The sequence below is a fragment of the Lonchura striata genome, chromosome 5 (assembly GCF_046129695.1).
Source record: "Lonchura striata isolate bLonStr1 chromosome 5, bLonStr1.mat, whole genome shotgun sequence".
NCBI classification, from domain to species: Eukaryota; Metazoa; Chordata; class Aves; order Passeriformes; family Estrildidae; genus Lonchura; species Lonchura striata.
In genome coordinates this window covers 70,454,589-70,478,290 of record NC_134607.1, presented here as the reverse complement: position 1 = coordinate 70,478,290, position 23,702 = coordinate 70,454,589, and the positions used below count along the sequence as shown (strand labels likewise).

The following is a 23,702-nucleotide window of genomic DNA, read 5'->3' as shown; positions in this document are numbered from 1 at the left end:
CTTGCCTGGCTTGCCATGGGCTCTGTCTGGGCTGGGAATTCTCAGATTTTCCCTTGGAGATGGGAAAAATGGAAAATCATTGTCTTTTACTCTGTCTTGATCCAGGACAGGATCTGGGCAACTCATGGTTGCATTTGATGCTCCAGCCCCACCTCCACCAGGCAAGATTAGAGGGCCAAGACAATCCACAGCTCTGGAAATTTGGGGAGAGGGGCTGGGGGAAAGGAGAAGGGGCACGAAATCCCCCAAAGAAGGGGTAGGATGCTGAAACTTGGGGAGGGGGTCTTGGAGAAAGGAGAAGGAGCATGAAATCCTCTGAAGAAGGGGGGGAAGGATGCTGAAACTTGGGGAGAGGGGACTGGGGAAAGAAGAAGGGACATGAAACCCCCTAAATATGGGGGAAGGATGCTGAAACTTGGGGAGGGAGGCTTGGGGAAAGGGGAAGGGCATGAAATCCCCCAAAGAAAGGGGGAAGGATGCTGAAACTTGGGGAGAGGGGACTGGGGAATGGATAAGGGATGTGAAATCCCCTAAATATGGGGGAAGGATGCTGAAACTTGAGGAGAGGGGACTGGGGAAAGGAGAAAGGACATGAAATACCCCAAAGCTGGGGGAAGGATGCTGAAACTTGGGGACAGGGGATTGGGGAAAGGAGAAGGGGCATGAAATCCCCCAAAGCAGGGGGGAGGGATGCTGAAACTTGGGGAGAGGGGACTGGGGAATGGATAAGGGATGTGAAATCCCCTAAATATGGGGGAAGGATGCTGAAACTTGAGGAGGGGGGACTGGGGAAAGGAGAAGGGACGTGAAATCCCCTAAATATGGGGGAAGGATGCTGAAACTTGGGGAGAGGGGACTGGGGAAAGGAGAAAGGGCATGAAATCCCCCAAAGCAGGGAGGAGGGATGCTGTTTGTGGAGCGCTTGGCTTTGTAGGGCGGGAGACGGAGGAGTAAATCCCTTGCACCCACGCCCCGTGGGGCTCCGGGGGTGGGCTCGCACAATCGCTGGGATGGAGGGAGGAACCCACCTGGGGACAGAGATAAGGGGCGGGCGGGGGGATTGCGGTTCCGCAGCATAAACCGGCGGAGTTATCAGGGCAGAAACTCGGCTTCTATTACCATTCATTAGAATAGATTAGCAGGCAGAGCAATTAGCAGCCTCACTCCGTTTTGGCCGAGTGACAGGGGCGGTGGTGCCGGGGAGAGGCAGCTTTGGCAGGGCAGATTTTCCCTCCCCAAACTGCAGCCCAAGGACAGGGATGGAGTTCTGCTCTTTCAACCCAGGGCATTGAGAAGAGCAGCAGGGTGAGCTTTGGATGGTGGTCTGAAGACTTTTGTAGCTCGTGGTCCCTTAAAAATTGCCCTGGGGAGATGCAAAGTTCCAGAATGAATTCCAGATTTTTTTTTGAGTTTCTACTTTCAGGTCTCTTTGGGAAAATCTACAGACCTCTTGGTGCCCCAATAGCACCCAATAAAGAGCCTACCACTTTTATTTCCCCCAGTGGCTTTCCCCCTCTTTGTCCAGTCCATCTTTGATGCCCAAACAGCAGCTTTTGGGGAATTGAGCCTGTTGGTGGTTAGAGCCAAAGATGAAATATTCAACTCCCTCCTCAGGTACTCATGAAGTTGCTGAGAAAACTCCTCACCAGCAGGACAGGTTTCCCAGCAATAATCCTGTGCATTATCCCAGCTCAAAATTCTCACTTTTCCTGGAGCATCTCCTGCCTTTTTTTGTCCAGAATGGAATATCCTGGGCATCTGGTCAAATTTAACTTCTTGGTGCCAGGGAGAGCTAAATTTCAGCCATGCCCTGGGCAGCCTGGAGGCCAAGCAGAGAGGGCAGGGAGGGAGTGGGGTGTTCACCACATGGCCATGTAAAGTTTAAGGTCAATTATGTCTGTGTCTCGACATTTATGGCATTCCTGTTCTCAGGACCCCGAGGGAACCTGGAAATGTCAAAACATTGCTAAAACTGACCTTAAACTTTACATGCGAGTGGGACCGAATCTTCTCCCTTTTCCTGGCTCCAGCCAGAAAATTGCTTTGGCTGCAGCAGAGGGAAAGGCAAATTTCAGCTGCTCCCTCCTTCCCCAGCCTTGCTGCCCTCTGGTGATAAAACCACCTCAAGAGACCCAAATCTGGCTCTGAATGTTGGTCAGATTTGGGCTGAAACAAACCTCTTAATCCATCCCCAGATTCCTTTAATTGCTCTGTTCTCTTCTCACGCTTCTTTCCGACTGGAAATTCAAAGAAAATTTTCTCCTCTAAGGAATGAAACTGTCACATTGCATCTCATCCTGAAAGAGGGACCAGACTGCTGAGACTGAGCAGGATATTTTGGATCTCCAGAACCTCCTGAAGCTGAGCATCTCCATCCTGCTGTCCCCAGATTGCTGCCCCCGGTCCTGGCTGAAAATGCCATCCCAAGGGTTTGCACTTGGCTTCCACCGAGCTCCCTCTGCTGATCACCTCCCAAAAGGCATCTCAAAAAGAACCTCCAAAAGAACATTTGCCTGTTCTTCATGAGAACAAGACAGGCACCCCTGGCTGATGCTGGCAGGCTGGTCTGGGGATCCTTGTTTGAGGAATGTAACCCTCTGCCAGAAGCTGGGGCTTTGTGGGGAGAGACAGGGAAACCCAAGTTCTGCAGCAGTGCCAGAAATCCCTCTGCCACCTCCTGGGTTCTGTGCTGCTCCAGCTTGGCCTAGGAGAAAAATTCTGGCATGTTGTGAGGCTGAAGATTTGACAGAAAGTCATTATTTCTGTTATTTTATTTTGTAGGAGTCACAGAATCACAGAATGGTGTGGGTTGAAGGGATCTTAAAGCCCATCCAGTGCCACCCCTGCCGCACCTCCCACTGTCCCAGGGTGCTCCAAGCCCATCCAACCTGGCCAGGAACAATTCCAGGGTTGGGACATCCCCAAATCAACCTTCTCCTCAAGGAAAATGAGAGCTGCTACCAGGCCATGCCTGCACCCCATCTTAGACTTCAGACCCCCAGTTTGTTGATCTGAAAAGTTTTTTTCAGTTTGACTCTTACCTGGCTTGCCATGGGGTCTGTCTGGGAATTCTCAGATTTTCCCTTGGAGAACCTTCCCTTGGGCTAGGAATGCTCAGATTTTCCCTTGGGCTGGAAATTCTCAAAGTTTCCCTTGGGCTGGGAATTCTCAGATTTTCCCTTGGAGAATCTTCCCTTGGGCTGGGAATTCTCAGATTTTCCCTTGGGCTGGGAATTCTCAGATTTTCCCTTGGAGAATCTTCCCTTGGGCTGGGAATTCTCAGATTTTCCCTTGGAGAATCTTCCCTTGGGCTGGGAATGCTCAGATTTTCCCTTGGAGAATCTTCCCTTGGGCTGGGAATGCTCAGATTTTCCATTGGGCTGGGAATTCTCAGGTTTTCCCTTGGAGATGGTGGAAATGGAAAATCATTTTCTCCTTCCCTGTCTTGATCCAGGACAGGGGGAACCATCTGGGCTACTCGTGGTCTTCCAACTGAGACCTAAACCAGATTTCTCTGAAAGATTTTTCACATCTTCTGTAGCCTCCTCCTGATTTTTTTTTCTTGGATGTCTCTATCCAACACATCTAGGAATGAAACCACTGGAGGTGGTGATGTGAGTGAGGGAGGCAGAGGGATAATCTAAGAGGAAAATAAGGCAACAGGTTGAATTTTAAGGGGGGAAAACTAAAGAGAGGTGAAAAAAGAGTGGGAACTCTGCGCAAGCTGCAAACACACCACTGGGAAGAGGTGAGGATTGGGATAGGACAACATCTCCATCTTGCACAAGTGGAGAACCCCAGTGTGAGGGACCCTACACCACAAAAAAAAAGGTTAAGAATGAACAGTTTGGGGGTGGAAATGAGAATTCCAATATGAAACTTGTATCCTATCAAAATATCCCACCCTGGGCTGGTGACCCCTCCTCACTGGTGTGACTGGGAGTGCCCTGATGGAGGGAAGGTGTGAGGAAATGGGGGCTGAGATGATCCAGCAGAGGGTGAGAGAATTTATCCCCTGAAGGAAATGTCACTGTTTAGAGGCAGAAAGGAAAACTGAAATGTCAAAACCTTTTGCAAAAGAGTGATTCCATCAATTTACCTGTTTGGAGGTTGGTGGAAAGGTAGCGTTTGGAGTTGCTGGGATGACCCAAACCATTGAGCTGTCTCTGAGCTTTGCCATCAAACACAGATTTTTCACATCCCTCTCCTTCCCTGAGAACCCACCTCAATGCCCAGAGTCAAAAGAAAACTGCTGTGCATCAAATGGTGAGATTTCTCCAAAAAGGTTTAGTTTCTTTAGAATTTATTTCTGGAAGTTAAAAATTTTGGATAGTATTTTTTTCCCCTGAATGAAAAAAAAAATACATCATGTGCTAATTGCCACTTGTAAGAAGTCCCCAAATGCTCTGTTCTGAGTAGCAGTTTCTGATCAGATCCAATCACCATTCTTTTGTCTTGAAATTCTGTTATTAATTAACATTATAATTATTAATCTGTTATTAATTAACAGAATTGCAGGTAAGATCTTTTCCATTGCAAGAAAGCTAACTTTTTTGGGACTCATGTTCAGAAAGCTGGATATTTTATTCTTGCTTCTTGGGAAATTATGGGGGAAAAAAGTAAAACAGAATCCAAATCTTCTCCTTTTTCAACAGTTATGGTTATGAGCAAGCAAGGCTCGGTCAGGTGAAAAATAAAGGTCATTTTTGGGGGGATTTATGTGTGGAGGGTGGTGGTTTGGGGATTTTTGGCTGCAACAGGATGATGGAGATGTGTCTTCACTGAGAGTCTGGGCTTGGTTTGACCAAGGGAGAAGAACCCCTCCCATCCCTCCAGAGGTGGAATAACCTGGCCCCTCTGCAGCCCGGGTTTGCAGGGAGTGGCCCCAGCTTTAGGTCACTGAATTAGGGATTTAGTGATGATTTCTTGTGTCCCAAACCAGGACCACCAGGGCTTTGCCCTGCTCTCAGTCTGTGCCTCACTTTCCTGCTAATTCCAACCTCGTGTAGGTATCCTGAAGTTTAATTAGCTGCAGGCAAAGCCCTCTGAGATTCTTAGGGAAGAGACATGAGAGAAGAGGAAAGTATTAATTTAACATTATTAAAATAATTGGTTGGTGGCTGGTGAGCAGAGAGTGAGCACCAGTGGTATTTATTCTTAATGGGAGATGAGGAGGAAATGACATTCCTCATGGTTCAGTGGTAGGAGCAGCTCCTCAGTGTTTGTGCTAATGGTTTTGGACAAAGCAGGACGCTTGGAACTGTTAAAGACACTGCTGATAATGAAAGAGCAGCTGCTGCTGAGACACCCAGAGAAGTGTTGTGCCTGCACCACAATCAAAACAAATTCAGGAGTGGGAGATGCTCTTTTAGGGGCCTGAAGTGGAATGTGGTGCCACTGGGTGGGAGCTGCACATCCCCCAGTTATGGAGTGGCTAGCAGGGAATTAGGGAATGTGGCAATGGGAAGGGATTTTGATGTATGGATACCCTTGGAATGTTGGGGTACAGATACTTTATTAAAGTAATGTTGGTAGTAAAAGTGGTTTTCTTCTGTGTAAACAATAATAAAACCACCAGTGAGAGTCACAGGAGCTCCCAGGGTAGACAATGGCTGTCACCAGAGACATCAGAAATGATGAGTTGAGGTTGGGATATTTCATTATCCCTCCCTCAGCCTGGCTGCCTTCCAGGTGACCACTTTAATAGGCAGGATCTGGAATTACTTAATTATTAAAACTCCCATTTGCCTCTATTTACAGTTTTCTGAACTGGGGCTGCCACGTCCCCTCTGGGCTGCTGCTTTCTCTGACCAGATCCTTTGTCACTTTTGTTCCTGTGTCTCAGCCTTCACCACCCAGGGATCTGAGACTGGAGAAGGGGGGAAAGACTTACCTCTGCACCTGTTGGAAAGTTGTTGGAACAACTTTTTCTGCTGTTTTTTCCTCTCATTGAGGAGGGCAGAATATTTTTGGCAGTGCAGAGGAAGGCTGGAGGGAGAAGGTTTCTTTGTGTCTTTTTCTGCTCACCTGAATTGTAGGATCACAGAAGGATTTGGGGTGGAAGGGACATTAAAGATCCTCCAGTTCCACCCCCTGCCCTGGGCAGGGACTATCCCAGGTTGCTCTAAGCCCTATGCAACCTTGGACACTTCCAGGGATGGGGCAGCCACAGCTTTTCTGAGCAACCTCTGCCAGGGCCTCATCACCCTCTGAGTAAAGAATTTTTTCCTAACATCCAACCTAAATTTCCCTTCCTTCAGGGCAAACCATCACAGGAAAACCCACCAGGTTTTGCCCCTGGAGAACCTCAGCTGCAGGTGCTGGGCAGACACCTTGGGTGATGTGTGAACCCACAGGGTGCTCCAGCTTAGGATAGATAACGTGGTCTTGGGAGAGGAGATGGGGGAAACCCTGGACAAAATGCTCTGGAGAAGAGGCACCATCACTCCTTTCTGCATGCACAAACCTGCCAAACCCACTGGCAGGTGGCTCCATCCCTTCAGATTTGATTCCTGAAGCAGCTGTGGTCACTCACCTGGGCTGTTGACCCCAGAGCCTGAACCCTGACCCAGAGCCCAGCTCAGCAGAACTCCCCCACCCCCAGACTCAGGCACAGGCATTTATTTAGAGCTTTTCCAGCTGAGGAACTGCATTGAAAAAGTCAGTGAAAGTCAAAAGTTAGGAAGTGGCAGGATTGAGGTCACAGTGGAAAAAAGGAATAATAACCTGTGATCCTGTAATTAAAATCTGGCTTGCAGTGTGTGAGTGCAGGCAGCAGCTTTGGAAGTACAGAAGCTGCTTTCAGTCTGGCAGCCCCTGATTCCTGAGACCCTGACACAGCAGCCTTAACATTATATTAAACCCAGGCTTAGTTTGGTTTGTTTTTTTCATAAATTCATTATTTGGATGACATTATTTTCACCTTATGGCAGATATCAAGCCTGCAAGGCACATCAGTCTAATATTAAGCTAGAGTTTGGTCCAAAAAGTTACATATTTTAAATGTGTATGACCTGTAAACAGCAAGGAAAAATGTGGATTATTATATCTTGCTCAGTGGTGAGATTGGGAATACAAACCACATTCCTGGATGCTTAATCCATATGCATAGATTTGAACTGAGCCTGTTTAATTTTAGAAAATCCAGATATTTCTGTTGTGCTGAAGCTGAAAGAAATAAGTGGGAGATTACAGAATATCTTGAAGAATTTGTGCACTTGTGTTTTGATTCTGAGCCCAAAAAGGTTTCCCTTCCAAGCTAGTCCCAGGAGAAGAGTTCCCACACCCTGTGGAGCTTTAATGGGATTGCTGAGGCTGTTTGTTTTATGGAAGTGCTTGGAAAAATCTCAGGTCAGCATTTTGCCTTTTGGCTTTCATGCCACCATGGGGGACTTACAGTTTTGGGGGTATTTAGTGGGTTATTGGTCCAACCCTCTGGAGAGTGCCCATTTAAAATTCCTGTTCCAGCATGTGGCAGTGCCAGAGGAGATTTAATGGGATGAGGGCTCCTGGGGAACAGAGAGCAGGAGCTGCAGTGCTCCTTTTGCTCTCTCAAACCTGCAAAGTGTGCTGAGAATGGCCAAAATATCCCTTCATGGATCCTGCCTCCGGAAATACAAAACTTTCCTCTGCCAGAAAGATGGAGAAATTGGAGTTTGGAGTTGGGGTGTTCACTTTATCTAATCAGTCACTAGCGAGAAGCCAAGCCTTGAAGTTTTAGGCAGCCCCCAGCTTTATAACATTTGGATTAACCATTTATAGAGTTTTTTGGCCTCTGTTTCCATGGATCCTCATCTGCAAATCCCCATGCACAAGGGTGCAGTCTCTGCTCCAAAGAGGAGGGATGCTGAGGGGTGATCTTGGAGCTCCAGCAGCCCCCAGGTTCTCTCACAAGTGAGACTCTGAAGTCTGGGAGCGGGTGAATAATTTAACATCCGCACTTAAGTCTTTATAGCTGGTTTTAATGGGGGGTAATAGCACTGCTAATAACAAAATCCATTGAAGACACCCTGTGCAAGTCCATAACATTAACTTAATGGCAGGAGGTAATTGGCATGCAGCTGGAGCTGTCCTTTTGGATTAACCCTGTGGATTTCCAGGCAGACACCTTCCTTGGAGCAATGGCCTTGGCAGCATGTGTGGAGTGAAATACGGATGTGGTTTATGCTAAACAAGTGCAAACCTGGGTGGAAACGGGGCAAACAGCCACCATTCCACTCTTCTGGGTTGTGTTTGCACCACACAGGTGAGATGAGGAGTAGTGACAGCACTGAAAACATCAACAATTAGTGGGTGGTGTGAGCTTCATGCATTTGTGTGGCCCAGGTTTTTGCACACACAAATTTCACTGAGCTGAGCTGTCACTTATTTGGGAACACCTGAATTTTTAACATTCAACTCTCAGCACTTCTAGTCAGCCATTTTCTGACCTAGAGATGGGGAAACTGAGAGGAGTTTTATAAACTTTTATTCTATTTTTAGTTTTATGAGAAAGGTGAGACAACAGAGATGTTATAATTCATGCCATCACCATCAGAAGCCAACTATTTCTTCATTACAAAACACTATAAGCATTTCTTGGTCTATCCCACAAAGGCAGATGCAAAAAATTCCTTAATCTGCAGGGACAACTAATTGCAGGGGTGGCCCCATCCCAGAAGTGAGGTGCCAGCAGCTCAGAGGCACCACAAGTGTGCAGCATTCTCAGGAGGGACAAAAAACATGGGCTGTGCGTGGCTTCTCTACAAGGACAGCCCTGCCTGAGGTGTCCCACAGCACTTGAGCCCTTGGACAGGAGGGTTTGAAGGGCTGGGGGGGTTTGGCCCAGGGAAGGTTGTGCTGGACCTGCTGTGTGGGTAGAGAGACAGAGAATTCCTGCAGCTGGGATGGAGCTTTCACCCATCACCCTCCCTCCTCTTACAGTTCCTTGCAACTCCCCAGCCTGCTTGAGCAATCCCACACCTATCAGAACCAGAGTTAATTGTGTCAGGAATGTGGTGGGGCTCTTGGGAATGTCCTGTGCAGGGTCAGGAGTTGGATGTGATGATCCTTGTGGGTTCCTTGCAGCTCAGGATATTCTCCATGATCCCGAGATCCGGAGCGCGCCAGGGCGCGAGTGCGGTTTTCTGCTTGTGCCATCCCGAAGAGCACAGAGCCGATTTCTATCCACACTGATTGCTGCTCCCACATCCCAGAGCTGTCCCCACCCTGCCAGCCCGGCTCTGCCTCACCCTGTCCCTGTCTGTTGCTGTTTCCCCAGCTGCACGAGGAAGGAGCGGTGCGAGCGCTCCAGCGAGCCACGCAGATTCGCCTCCGAGATGAAGCAGTGCGTCCGCCTCACCGTGCACCCCAACAACATCTCCGTCTCCCAGTACAACGTTCTGGTGAGGAATGACAATCCCTGCCCCTCCCCTCGGGTTTAACCTGCCCGTGCAGCGTGGCAGATCCAGGCGTTCAGCAGCAAGAGGTTCTCCAGACTCCGCTAACTCCCCCAGCAGCTCTTCTGGCGCGAGGGTAGATGTGCCACGGGAGGACATTTTGGTGTTGGTTATTCTCTGACATTTTGGCGTTGGTTATTCCCTGACATTTTGGTGTTGGTTATTCTCTGACATTTTGGCGTTGGTTATTCTCTGACATTTTGGTGTTGGTTATTCTCTGACATTTTGGTGTTGGCTATTCTCTGACATTTTGGCATTGGTTACTCTCTGACATTTTGGTGTTGATTATTCTCTGACATTTTGGCATTGGTTATTCTCTGACATTTTGGTGTTATTTATTCTCTGACATTTTGGCATTGGTTATTCTCTGACATTTTGGTGTTGGTTATTCTCTGACATTTTGGCATTGGTGTTGGTTATTCTCTGACATTTTGGTGTTGGTTATTCTCTGACATTTTGGCATTGGTTATTCTCTGACATTTTGGTGTTGGTTATTCTCTGACATTTTGGCGTTGGTTATTCTCTGACATTTTGGTGTTGGTTATTCTCTGACATTTTGGCATTGGTGTTGATTATTCTCTGACATTTTGGTGTTGGTTATTCTCTGACATTTTGGCATTGGTTATTCTCTGACATTTTGGTGTTGGTTATTCTCTGACATTTTGGCACTGGTGTTGGTTATTCTCTGACATTTTGGTGTTGGTTATTCTCTGACATTTTGGCATTGGTGTTGGTTATTCTCTGACATTTTGGCATTGGTTATTCTCTGACATTTTGGTGTTGGTTATTCTCTGACATTTTGGTGTTAGTTATTCTCTGACATTTTGGTGTTGATTATTCTCTGACATTTTGGCATTGGTTATTCTCTGACATTTTGGTGTTGGTTATTCTCTGACATTTTGGCACTGGTGTTAGTTATTCTCTGACATTTTGGCATTGGTTATTCTCTGACATTTTGGCATTGGTTATTCTCTGACATTTTGGTGTTGGTTACTCTCTGACATTTTGGCATTGGTTATTCTCTGACATTTTGGCATTGGTGTTGGTTATTCTCTGACATTTTGGCATTGGTTATTCTCTGACATTTTGGTGTTGGTTACTCTCTGACATTTTGGCATTGGTTATTCTCTGACATTTTGGCATTGGTGTTGATTATTCTCTGACATTTTGGCATTGGTTATTCTCTGACATTTTGGTGTTGGTTATTCTCTGACATTTTGGCATTGATGTTAGTTATTCTCTGACATTTTGGCGTTGGTTATTCTCTGACATTTTGGCATTGGTTATTCTCTGACATTTTGGTGTTGGTTACTCTCTGACATTTTGGCATTGGTTATTCTCTGACATTTTGGCATTGGTGTTAGTTATTCTCTCACATTTTGGCATTGGTTATTTGTTGTTATAGGACACGTGTAAGTACGACGCGAGCTGCTGCTATTGCAAGGTGAAAAAAAGAGGGTTTTTTTTGACTCTAGCATTTATACTTTTTTAAAGGTGACAGTGGATTGGAGGGTGAAGGTGCCACCTCTCCAATGACATTGGACAAACTACTAGTACATCAAGTTTTTCTACCTCTATGAAGGAATGCAAAACAATAGGTTGTTTACAGAAAGTTGTGTGAGAAAATTCTCTAACAGAATGTAAACTTAGAAGACTTTAGAAAATCATAAGAATCAGGGTGACAGTTATTGTCTGTTTAGAAGTCTTGGAGTGGACTAGGAAGAGTCTTCCTTGTTGTCTGTGAGGGTAGGTCTGAAGGAACTCTCTCCTGCTGCCCTGGGAGAGGAATTGATTAATAGCTTTAGGCAAGGGACATTTTCACAGTTAGAAATTGCATTCTAGAAGAAAGCCAAGTGAAGGATGATATGAATTATTTCAGTGAGCTCCAACTTCCAATCATTTTGGATGGAAATGTCTCCTTCTAAGCCCCCAGGAAGTCCATCCTGCCCAGCAGTAGGCATGCAGAGCAGAGAGGCAGGATGCTGTGCAGAGGAACCCAAGGCTTCCAGGGCTGCTGCTGTCTCCTGTGACTTTCCTCAGCACAAGGTTTAACTTTCCTGGCCTCGAGCTACTCAGTCAGCAGTCAAGGAAACCACAGAGAGAATGCTGGCAGAGCAGCAGATGATCCTGATCCTTCCAGGGCTTGAGGCAGGAAATTTCTGCTGAAGATCTGACCAGGTTGTGGATTCTCTCCTGAGTCATGGCAGCAGCACCAGATGTGGTGAGGACCCAACATGCTCCAAGGAGACAAAAACACACTTCCCTCAGTGCTCTGCCTTTCAGACCATGCTAATTTGGGCTGCAATTTAGTTGGCAACCCAGGCCCTAAAAACTCCATCTCTAGACAAGTTGGTCATTAGCCCCACACCCTGAAAGGCCTAAATGGGATTGCTCAGCTGCCAGGCACCTTCCAGGTGACAGGTTTGGATTTCTCCAGGGATAATGAAATCAGCCTTTCAAAGCCTGCATGTCCAATCATTGCTGCTTTGTTTCAGCCTCTTAACTTTGCTGTGACTTAACTTTCCCCAGGCTTCAAAAAAACTGATCTGAGACATCTTAAGTTCTTTGTTCTTCCGGGAGTTCAAGGTTTCCTTTCCATATTCTCTCAGTAGCTGTTGAATTCTTTCATGCTGGAATAAATCCTGGGGGACTGGCTGGCTCGGGGCGACTGAAAATGACAATAGAATAAAAGACTTTTGCCTCTGGGTTACTCCCAGGGTGAGTCAGCTCAGAGCTGCTGGGATCAGAAGCTGCCATCATCTGTTACCCAACAATCTGCATGGGCATTATGATGGAAGTCTCATCCCAGTCCCAGCTAAACTGGTGACCCAGCTCATCCCATCACCAGAGGCAAACCAGGAGGGGAACAAATAGGGGGTTGATGGTGTCCTTGGCAAATCTCATATCTAGAATTCTAGCATCTTGAGTTCCAGCAAAGTGTCAGTGACAGTGAGTTCTTGCCCATGGAGGCAGAGCAGGTGTTTGTGTGGTCAGCCACGCTTTTAAATTTTGGGCTCTAACAGGGCTTGGAAAATCTTACCTGAGTCTGTTTCAGGTCAGGGCTGCTGCTCTGAGAAGAGCTGCTTGCTGAGGAAGGCTCCATGCTTTCCATGCTGTCCCAGGAGTGGGGCATGTAGGATTTCTGGTCTGCTTGGGGTGTGCACTGGCTCATGGAGTTTGTGGCCGAGCACTGGTCTGCCACCAGTGTCATCTTCTGCATGGCACAGCTTCCTCCTGCATTATCCATGCCCAGAGGGAGATTTGTTAAGAAGAACAGATTTGACAGATTCCACTTCTCCACTTCTAGCAGGGAGAATTAATTTAGCCTCAGTGCTAAATCCATCCAAACAACAAAACCATTTTCCCTTTCCCCATCCGAGACAAAAAAAAAAAAAAAAAATCACCTTTCCCACTGCACAGGAATTCCCATGGCCCCAAAAATGATCCTACTCTAACACAGGCTTCATGGCATTCAGGGCTAAGGCCTGTTTGCTCGGCCTTCCTCCCTGATGCTCCTCAGTGTGGAGAAACAGCTCCAACCTTTCCCTAAGTGAGGAAAACACGGTGTGTGGGAGCACTGAGTGCTGTGTCACCTTCTCATCCATCCTGCTTTGTCACCTGGACTGACCCCTGCTCTTTGTGCTGGTACAAACAACACCTCAGCATGCACCTGTGTCTCCTTTCAGTGGCTGTCACCTCAGAGGGGGCCTCGGGGAGGAGGCAAGTGTGGAGAGCATCTGCGTTTGAGCCTGTGCCGAGTGCTTGGCTCCAGTGTCGGCTCACAAAAACACTGAATTCACACCAATTAATTACCAGGTGCTAGGGGTCCCCTGGGGTGCCCCTCTGTGTTCAGGCATGACCTGGTGAGTTGAGTAGGACCCTCAGTGATGGAGAGCCGTGGGACAGGACCTTTGTTTGGGAAGCTGGCAGCATGACTGTGCTCTTCCAAAGCATGGACATGGTGCAAACCAGCCCTGAGATTCGTTTTCCCATGACCATGAGCAATGCCAGAGGGTGTTGTGAACTCTAAAAACATGGGAAAAGCTTCCTTCATGACTTTTTTTTTCCATATGGAACCCCAGGATAGCACGAGGAGCCACATGGCTCTTCGGTGGGATGGGCAGGAGAGGTTTCTGTGCCTGTAGAGACAGGGTGTTTTTTGTGGTGGACTGAAGGCTGTAACTAGACTCTCCTCACACAGGAACTTGGGGACAGAGTGCTCCCCGCTGCTGGTGCTGGCAGAGCAGCCCGTAGAGAGTTAGACTGGAGCGCTCCAGTTTCTCTGGAGTCTGCAGAGTGCCTCTTGTGAGTAGCAGTCACCTTCCTCAGCAACCGCGGGCCCTGGGGGCCACCACAGCCCCGGGACCCACGGCTGGCTCCAAAGACTCCCTGCCTAACCCGACACCTGCATGAGAGACAGCGAGCACTCCCTCCCCTGCACCTCCCAGCCAGCACTGGGCCACTGCCAGGTGTCCCTGCCCAGCCACCCGCCACCCGTGCCAGCACCAGCATCTCGTGCCCTCCCCTCCTCACTCGTCCCTCTCCCGAGTCGCTGCTTTCTGCTGAAGGAGGATGCTCTCTCTAGCAAGAGGCTCTTTGTCCGACCTCTCCAGTGTAATTCTCCTGCTGGCCCAGCTCTGTTGTTTGGCTGAGTGTTGTCTCTTCTCTCTTTCTCTGCCTCTCCTTCTCTCCCTCCTCCATCTTTGCCTGCAGCTGGTCTTGGAGACCTACAACGTCCCCGAGCTGTCAGCAGGAGTCAACTGCACCTTCGAGGACCTCTCGGAGATGGATGGGTTGGTGGTGGGCAGCCAGATCCAGTGCATCTCTCCAGCTGCCAAGGAGGTGCCCCAGATCATCACAGAGAATGGTGAGTATCCCACAGCTCCTCCACCTGTGCCTCTCCCTCCCATCCTCACCCCACACCCTGCGTCTGTCCTTGATGCCTTGTGGAGGCTGAGCTGGAACAGAGGCTGGGTAGAGCTAAAGAATAAATTAGGGATTTATGAAAAGGATCTCCTTCATGGATCCACCTGGGACAGCACCAGAGCCCAGCCAGGGCTGCACCCAAGATGACCCAAAATGGTCCCAAAATGCACCCAAATGAACCAAAATGGCCCCAAAATGAACCCAAGATGACCCAAAATGGCCCCAAAATGCACGAGCGCTCCCGGGGCTCTCCCTGGGATCAGTTCTGCTCCTTTGGCACCTTGGAGTTCATTCCCAATTCCAGCTTCAGCCCATCAGTCCCACCCTGCTTGTTTTTCTCTCTCCAGCCCACGGTGTTTGTGCTCCTGGGCTGAGGTTTGGATCATTTGTCCTTGGTGCCCAGCTGGAGCAGGAATTGTTTTGTGTCCCTGCTCTGTGCACAGAGCTCACCATCCCTTAATATGAAACCCAGAACTACATACTAAAGCAGCTCAGAATGTGAAAAATACAAAAGCTAAAACCTGAGGTATCAACCTGCATCCTCACAAAGCAGGATTTAGCTCCTGAAAGCCTGAGGAGAGGGCATGGAAAGCCCCGGGAGCATTTTAGATGCTGGATCTGCACAGCAGCATATCATGGCTCGAGCTGTGTGAATGTGAGAGTGTTTCAGGGGTGCAAGCCTTGAGCTGCAACCCCAACACCTGCACTGAGGAGCTCCTCTGTGTGACACCAGGTGTTTGCAGGCTGCCACCGAGTGGCAGTTGCACGCATCCAGCTGAGACAAGACGTGGATGTGGGATATTCCCTCTCCTTTTTGACCTGGCTGGAGTTTCACACCAAGGGTACAGCCTCTCAACACATCCAATCCCGTGTAACAGGCAGAAATTCCTGCAGATTGGACAATCCTGTCTGTAATTTTGCCTTGCTCCTCCCAGATTTAAGTCTGTGTGCTCAGCTCCCTGTCTCAATTCCTGGCCTTTACTGCCTTCAGCTGTTCCAGGTTTGCTTCTGTCTCCTTCTCCCAAAGTGGTCCAGCACAGAAAAATGTCTTGTGTCCAAGGGTGCTTCCTACACCTTTTCCTTTCCCTTTTCTAACAAACTTTCTGGGTAATTTCAAGAACTCCTGTGGCTCATTACAGGGATTTACTATAAAAACCTTGACCCTGCTATCACCCCTGTGAGACACAGAGAGGATGCTGCAGATTTTTGTCCTTGGCTTCCTATGAAAATTTACTGTAAAAATTTGCCTCTGGGGATCCTCAGACCCCAGAAAATGAGGTGACATGAACTGTCACCATCACCTCTGCTCTCCTTGAGCTGCACAGAGCTGCTCTGCTCTCCGCTGCAGTTCCCAAAACAAGCTCTCAGGAGGTTGTCACCACTTTCAAGTCCCTCTGAGTTATCAGTAATGTTTGCTTACCAAGACAGGCACCAGAAAATCTTTCCTTGGTATGGAACATCTGTCTCAGGCCAGGCTATCATCAACCAGCAAAGAAAAATAGCAGTGAAAGGTGGAGACAGGACAAGAGGGAGAGATTTATCTGCTTTCAGGGCACCTGCAGCTTGTCTCAGCTTCAGAGCTGCTGCTCTGCCCCTCTGCAAAAACCAAGTTCTCCCTGCAGTGCCAGAGGCTGGATTTGAACCAAAGGATGTGTGACTATCCACCTGAGGCCATCCAATCCTCATATCCTGGTTTAAAACACCTGCAAGACACTGGCAAAGTCCTTAAATGTGGCAGAGCAGAGGGGCAGCAAGATGTGTTCAGTGAAGTGTGTGGGGTGTGTGTGTCCCAAGATGGGTGGGTGAGCACGAGGTGCTCGTTGTCACCCCTTGTCAAGCTCTCTCTGGCCTCATTGATTAATGAATCATTCAGGTGAGGAGGAAAATTGTGCAATTATAGACCGGTTTGGGTTGGAAGGGCCTGAAAGATGATCTCATTTCAACCCCTTGCCATAGGCAGGGACACCTTCCACTATCCCAGGTGCCTCCAAGTCTCATCCAGCCTGGCCTTGGACACTTCCAGGGATCCGGGGGCAGCCACAGCTTCTCTGGGCACCCTGTGCCAGGGCCTCACCACCCTCACAGGGGAGGATTTCTTTTTAATATCCCATCTAAATCTGCCCTCTTTCAGTTTAAGACCATTCCTCCTTGTCCTAGCACTCTGTGCCCTTTCATAAATAGCAGGGAAAGGGCCACCCAGGTAAATCTTGAATTAAACCTGGGTCACTGCACCCACTGATTGCCCTCTCTGAATTGTGGGAAGAAGCAGCAGCTGACTACCCAGCTTGGCAGAAAAGGGATGGGGAAATGGTGTGGAGGAGCTGAGGTGGAAAGGGAAAGCTACAGAAATGGGTGGATCCCCCTGGAAGTGCAATGGATTTCACATCTCACACTGACACGGGCTCTTTGCAGCCACAGGCTGAGGGGAATGGAGCTTGGGGTGAGTGGGGTGAGTGAACATGGAATGTCCATGTGCCCTTTTTTTCTGGGAATGTTGAGTGAACCAGCAGTATGGAGCAACTTTAAGGACAAAATTATATTTTAATGGCCTCCAAATTCCAGACATCTGCACTCATATTCTTTGAGCTTGGCTTTCCTACATTCAGTCACCACATTTTTGAAATTAGACCTGCTGTCACCCTCCAGTCCAGACTCTGCTACGAGGCACAATAATCTCCAGTGGCAAAGATGTACTGTGGGAGAACTGAGCTCTAGAAGGATTTTATAACCCTTTCTACATCTACTGAGGACAGCCCAGCCAAGGTGCTGTGGCACAGCTCCAGGCTCAGGCTGGTGGCCTGGCCAGCCCGGCTGAACTGGGCTAACAAAGCAGTCACACCCTGATGTGCCTATTTTGTCCCCAGGTGACCATCACATTGTCCAGCTCCAGCTCAAGTCCAAGGAAACGGGGATGACCTTTGCCAGCACCAGCTTCGTCTTCTACAACTGCAGCGTCCACAACTCGTATGTTCATTTCCTTTGGTGCCAGATTCTCATGTGTCCCTCAGGAAGATGTTAAATGTGGAAGTAACCAAGGGCTGGGGTCACTTGTGTGGTGGCCAGAATGGTGGGTCCCTCCTGAGATAGCTCAGAGTGTGGGGACCACTTTTTCTCCAGGCAGACCATCAAATTAGGAGCAATTTGCCACAGAATTGAGTCAAAACTGAATTGTGCTTTCAGCACATTGCCCCTTTATCTTTCTATTGTTCATTTTTTTGTGGATTTTTGGCTCCTCATATGCATCCCCAACCCTCATCCATGCTGCCAGTCCCACCAGCAGTCTGCCCTAGATGGTTAGCATAGACTTGAACCCTCCAATCTGGAAAAATAAAGTTTATTTTTCCTGCAGGATGTGCACTGAACCCAGCTGATTCCCTCAAGACCACGTTACCCATGATGTGAGCACCTTCCCTGCCTCACACCCCATTTTCCTGGGCTTCAGCTGCCACCCAGGGCTGCTCAGGAGCTGTCCCAGTGGAGCAGACCCACAAATCCCTGCAGAAAGATGTCCTTGCAGCAGGCTGATCCACCCCTGAGCTCTGTCCCCACCACTGAGCCGTCAGAAGTGCCAATAGCAGATAATTACTGCGGCTCAGCAATTCACAAGGAAAGGCAAATCTTATTTCCATGTTCCTGCTGCTTTGACAAACAGTGTCAGAAAGCAAGTGTTGAGGGAGGGGGAAGAGCAGCAGAGATGGTGCTGTTAAATATTTATGGCATGTTTTGGTTTCTTACTTGACAAACTATAATACGCTATCCATTTTTAATTCGATGTATCAGAGCAAGCACTTGTTACCAATTTGAAGAATAAGTTGCTGTACCAGAGCTGAGAGTGGATTGGGGTTGAGTATGATTTCCCAGAGACAGGAGAGAGGGGGTGTGTCAGCCTGTTGGGCTCACACAGGAGCTCTGGAGTTTTTCTCTCCTGCCCATTAAAAACCCAGTGGCGTACAAGGATCAGAATTTACTTCCCTGAAGTCTCCTCAAGGCACCCTCCAGGTAGTGCAGCTGCACAGAATCATAAAATTATTATGTTTTAAAATGCGCTCTAAAATTGTTAAGGTTGGAAAAACCCTCTAAGGTTGGGCCCTCTAAAAGCCCAACCTAAAGTTGTTAAGGTTGGAAAAGCCTTTGTAGAATCATAAAATTGTTAAGGTTGGAAAAGCCCTCTAAGGTTGGGCCCTCTAAAAGCCTAATCTAAAGTTAAGAATGGAAAAGGCTTCATAGAATCATAAAATTGTTAAGGTTGGAAAAGCCCTCTAAGACCACCAAGCCCAAGACAACCAGCACCACCACCATGGTCACCATTAAACCTTGTTCCCATGTCACTTCCAGGGATGGTGACTCCACCCCTGCCCTGGGCAGCCTGTTGCAGTGCTTTACAACCCTTTCCATGAAAAAAAATCCTAATATCCAATCTAAACCTCCCCTGGCACAGCTTGAGGCAGTTTCCTCTCATTTTGGCACTTGTTACCTGAGACAAGAGCCTGACCCCCCTGGCTGTCCCCTCCTGGCAGGGACTTGTGCAGAGCCACAAGGTCCCCCTGAGCCTCCTTGGCTCCAGGCTCAGCCCCTTCCCAGCTCCCTCAGCTTCTCCAGACCCTTCCCAGCTCCATTTCCTTCCCTGGACATTCTCCAGCCCTCCCCAGGTGTTTGTCGTGAAGGTCTCCAGAGTGTGAATGACCAGGGCCGTGCAGAGAGCTGGGTTTGGTTGCTGCTGAGCAGACATCACATTAAATTTAAAGGGAAGTGTGATGCAGGCCCAGCGAGTGCTGTAACACAGCCAGGGGAGGTGTTTGCACCTCTGACTGCACAGCCCCAGGGGCACAGGAGAGCAAACCCTTGTAAGATGGAGGGAACGGCTCTTTGCTGCACCCAGAGGAGGTGATGCCCTAAATATTCCCAGGTATTCTCCAGTAGTCTTTACTTCTCTTCTGACATTAAAAAAATATGAGTTAATATGTTGTCAGGAACCTCATCACCCTGATCAGAATTCACACCAATAAACCTGTGGGACACAGAGGGAGAAAATTCCCTGCTTCATCTTTGGTTTGCTGGCTTTGGTACATCCCAGCTTGTCTCTGGCCTCTGTGTCATATGTGGGAGAATTAACCAGACTGGATTGTTGGTGCCCAGGGCAGCCTAAATACAATAAATATTTATTATTCCTCTAGTTGCAATGACATAAATGCAATCTAAATGATTTAATAATTTTGAGACATTTGAGATACCAGTGACAACCAGCTCAGGCCAGAGCAAATCCAGCACCATCCTGCTGGTGTTGGGTCAGAGCAAAGCCTGTGTCCTCCTGCAAAAGCAATATTTTCCAGGCTGTGCTTCCCTCTGGGAAAGGCTGTTGGACTGGCTGCCTAGAACAGAGGCCGGACAGAGTTAGAGAATAAAGAGGGGATTTATTAAAGGCCTTCAGCAGATAGATGCAGTGCAAGAGCCTGGCAGAGGCTACACCCAAGATGGACCCAAGATTAACGCCAGTGATGAGTTTTTTTGGGCAGATATAAGTTTGGCCTATTGGCATATCAGGGGTTAATTGTCCAATTACACCTTCAGGTGATGAAGCCACATTCCCCCAGTTTGCTTCTGCCAACTCATTTTTGTTTGTGCTTTTCGAGGTGAGGTGCCCTTGGTTCTCAGGCCCAGAGGGATTGTTCTGTCTGCCCAAACTGTGAGGAGAGCTCCCAAACACTGCATGGAGTTCAGAGTGACACACTGACGCAGCACGGGATCTGGGAAACATAAAATCTTTATTTTATGGGTGCTGAAGGCCTCATCAGGACCCGGGTGGCCGAGTGATTGCTCTCTGTGCCTTTGCAGGTGCCTGTCGTGTGTGGAGAGCCCCTACCGCTGCCACTGGTGCAAGTACCGCCACGTGTGCACCCACGACCCCAGCTCCTGCTCCTTCCAGGAGGGACGAGTCAAGATGCCTGAGGTAGGCATGGATGTCCCAGGAAAGTCTGGGATGCTCAGGGCTGATGTCACCTTGTCAGTCCATAAAGCCTCCTCCACCTCCTGTCCCACCCTTTCCCTCTCCCTCTGCGGGGATCTCCTCTCCCCTCTGCTCTGCCAGACCCCCAAGGATCTGCTCCCTCCCTCCTGCACCCCACGGTGTAATGTGGGAAATTAATTTGTAAAACATTCTCAAAGCCTGACAGAAGGCTGGAGTAGGACAGACACTGCTGAGAAAGAAATGGAGCTAGAAACAAGTTTCAAAGGGTGGCCTTAAATCAGACTGGGTCCTTTGGAGAAATAGAACTGTGAAAGATGCACTGCAGCAGGACTCACGAGGGGCAATTTTAGATTATTTGGCTTTAAGGCATTGAAAGCATGGTGTGGCTAAAGCTGACAGACCAAGAAACACTTATAATGTATTATAATTAAGAAATAATTGGTTTCTGATTGTGATGGCGTGAATTATAACATCTGTATTGTCTCACCCTTCACGTAAGAATGAAAATGGAATAAAAGTTTATAAAAACACCTCTCAGCTGCCCCATCTCTGGGTGAGAAAAGGGCATAATCCAACAGTGTGTGACCTTGGAAACTCATCACAAACTCCTGGCACCAAAGGTTTGGGAAGAATGGGAAAGCTCCAGGAGAGAAGGAGGTTACCGACCCCAGGCTGCTGAGACCTGGGGAGGATTTAGGGCTTTGGCCACGGGTTCAGCAGATTCCAGCTGTGTTTGGAACACCTTTGGGGCTTTGTGGGTTTGGTGCCTAATGGCAGATGCATCCAACTGCCCCCCAGATTGCCACTGACTGAGCTGAACTGGAACTTGTGTCTTAATGCAGAGCTGCAAATGTGCCTGGCTGGTGTTGTAACCAAGGAGCCCTTGCAGGCAAGGAGAATACAAATGGGAAGCCACTTAATTCCTTCCTGATCCCACATGTAGTGTCTTTATACTGCTGTGACATTGCCATTCCCTCCCACCCCTTCTGTAAATGCTGGTTGAGCTGTCACATTTGTGCTGGTTGAGATGTCCTGCATCAGACACCCTGACCTGCTCTAGCATTGGGAAAATCCATAAATACTCATGAGTTCTCCATCTACCAGGACTCAGGATTTTCTGTAGAACTACTGGCAAACGTGCCGAGGAGCTGGAGGGTTTGATGCCCTCAGCTTGGTGGTGCAGAGGTGAGGAAAGGCAGCCCAGGGTTATTCCAAAGCCTTGTCACACTTTGGTCAGTCCTTCTGGCCACAGATTTCTGTCCCATCCACTCCAGGCACTGTGGGGACCTAATTTTCTTTCTGTGACTCTTTGTCTCAGTTTTGCACTGTGCAGTGTCACCACCACCAGCCCTGCTCTCCTCTGGTGTGCCTTATGTCCCAAGCACAGGACTCACCTTCCCAGCTCCCACCTCTCCTCCCCGCCAGTCCCCTGCGCAAAGTGAAATTCCTACAAACCTCAGTGAATCTCTTGATCCACCAGAAAGGAGATTATGAGAATTATCCCAGTTTCTTAGGGAAGGGACAGGGGATGGAACAGCCACTACTCTTTGTCCTCTCCCAGGTGTTGCTTTGCAGAACTGGGGAGGAGGCAGGAATTCATCAAACTCTGCCTGTTTTTAGCTTTATCACCTCTCTTCTGTTTCTGAAAGATGTCCTCTTCAGGAGACAGCTCCATTCTGGGGGGCTTTGTCAGCAGAGTTTGCTTTTCCTCTCTTCTACCCCCTTTAGCAGAGAATTCCCTGCTAAGCTTTGTGTGCTCCCTTTCTTACTTGTAAAAGTGAGATTTTTTATGGCAGCAGGAAGAGGCACAGCCCTGACCTTGGAGAACTGATCTACAAGGCAATGACAGCATCATGGATGTTACCCAGGTCATTGCTAATGGGGGCTGCAGCATTTTTGTGCCTTCTCAGGGCACAAATGGGATCCCATTCCCCTGGGATACAACATTTAGAATAATCTGCTAAGCTCAGGAGCTGGTTTTGCTGTCTGCTCCACAAAGGAAGGATTGGAATGACAAAACCTGCAAGGATAAAGGCCTTGCAACTCCAAAAACTTTCAGAGCTCTCTTTGTGCCTGGCAGTGTGAGAAATGCCCTTCATCTTCAGGGTCCTTCTCATTCCTTCTGTGTGCTTGTGGCTCTCAAGGGCTGGGGAAGGATGGCATCACAAGTGCCCTCTGACAAACAGAATTACAATCACTCTATGGCCAGAAAGGTTGGGTTTTTCGATTTTTTTTTTCTAAAATGGCACTTTGAAGGAATATCTATCTCCCACATTTCTCTTGAAAGCCATCTTCTCACTGACTCACTGCTCACCAAAACTTCCAGTGCCTATTTTTTACTGTCACCTGTAATTCTATCATTTTCTGTCCTGTGCACTTGAATTGATTCTCTGAACAATAAAAACCACTCAGTACCTTGAAGAAGCCAAGTCTGGCTCCTCATTGCCAGCCCAGACCTTCACCTGCTCCTGGTGATGCAATGTTGGTTGACAAGACCCAGGTCTGTTCCCGTCTTCAGCAGAGCTCAAAGTGCACCCTCACCTTGAGTGGCTCTATTTTGACTGGCTTCTCATATCCATTCTCCTTTCAGTCCTTTCCTCTATCAGCATTTGGAGGTCTGGAGGATGAGGAGAGGGAAAGCTTTGCCACCACCCAGGCATGAGTATTTCCTTGTCTGTGGTGTTGATGATTCTGAGATTGTACAAGTCTCTGTCTCTCAGCCCCCTGCCAAAGCAGAAGCCATAATTGGTCTGTGCTGGTTCCAAGGTTGTTTATTCTGTTTATCTCTCACATGTTCTGCTGCCCTGCCCAGCTCTGTCCTGCAGGGCAGCGTGTGGGGCTCTGCCCTCAGTGGGATGTTACAAACATTAAATACCAGAAACTCCCTGGGCTGGATTTACAAGAACGTGCCAATATCTGTCACCTACGTTGGACAGTGTGTCCCCAGCCTGAACCAACAGAAAAATGCCAACACCACAGTGAGACATGGAGGGCATGAAGAAGGAGAAAAAGGACAAGGCACACCCAATTTCCTCCATCTTGTCCCCTTTGGACCCCTTATCTAGAATCCTAAAATTTTACTTTTGCACCTGTGCCACACTTAATTATTCCTTATATCAAACACGCAGAGCCTGTAATTGATCCTATGAGATTGAAAACTCTTTTCCATGGACAGAGATCACAGACAGTGTCTCTGGGGGCTCTGTCCAGGGGGGTTCTGGACCCCTGCCAGGGTCCCAGACCTGCCAGAGCAGCCAGAGGGAAGCCCTGGATTCCCACACCTGCTAAGTAAATAATGAGGAGGTGCTGATGGGAAGCATGGGGTGGTTGGACCATCCCATTTGTTGTCTCTCCATGAGTTTACTGAGCAGATT

The 23,702-nt window shown here is 48.4% G+C and overlaps 1 protein-coding gene across 1 annotated transcript in view; it reads left to right on the top strand.

Annotated features, from left to right (window-relative positions):
* PLXNA4 (plexin A4) overlaps window positions 1-23,702 on the top strand; it is a 475,064-nt gene that overhangs the window by 339,862 nt on the left and 111,500 nt on the right. Inside the window, exons 6-9 of the mRNA XM_077783705.1 lie at window positions 9,260-9,383; window positions 14,151-14,304; window positions 17,228-17,327; window positions 20,196-20,310. Of these exons, the coding sequence (XP_077639831.1) occupies window positions 9,260-9,383; window positions 14,151-14,304; window positions 17,228-17,327; window positions 20,196-20,310 (493 nt within the window). The remainder of the gene's footprint in view (window positions 1-9,259; window positions 9,384-14,150; window positions 14,305-17,227; window positions 17,328-20,195; window positions 20,311-23,702) is intronic.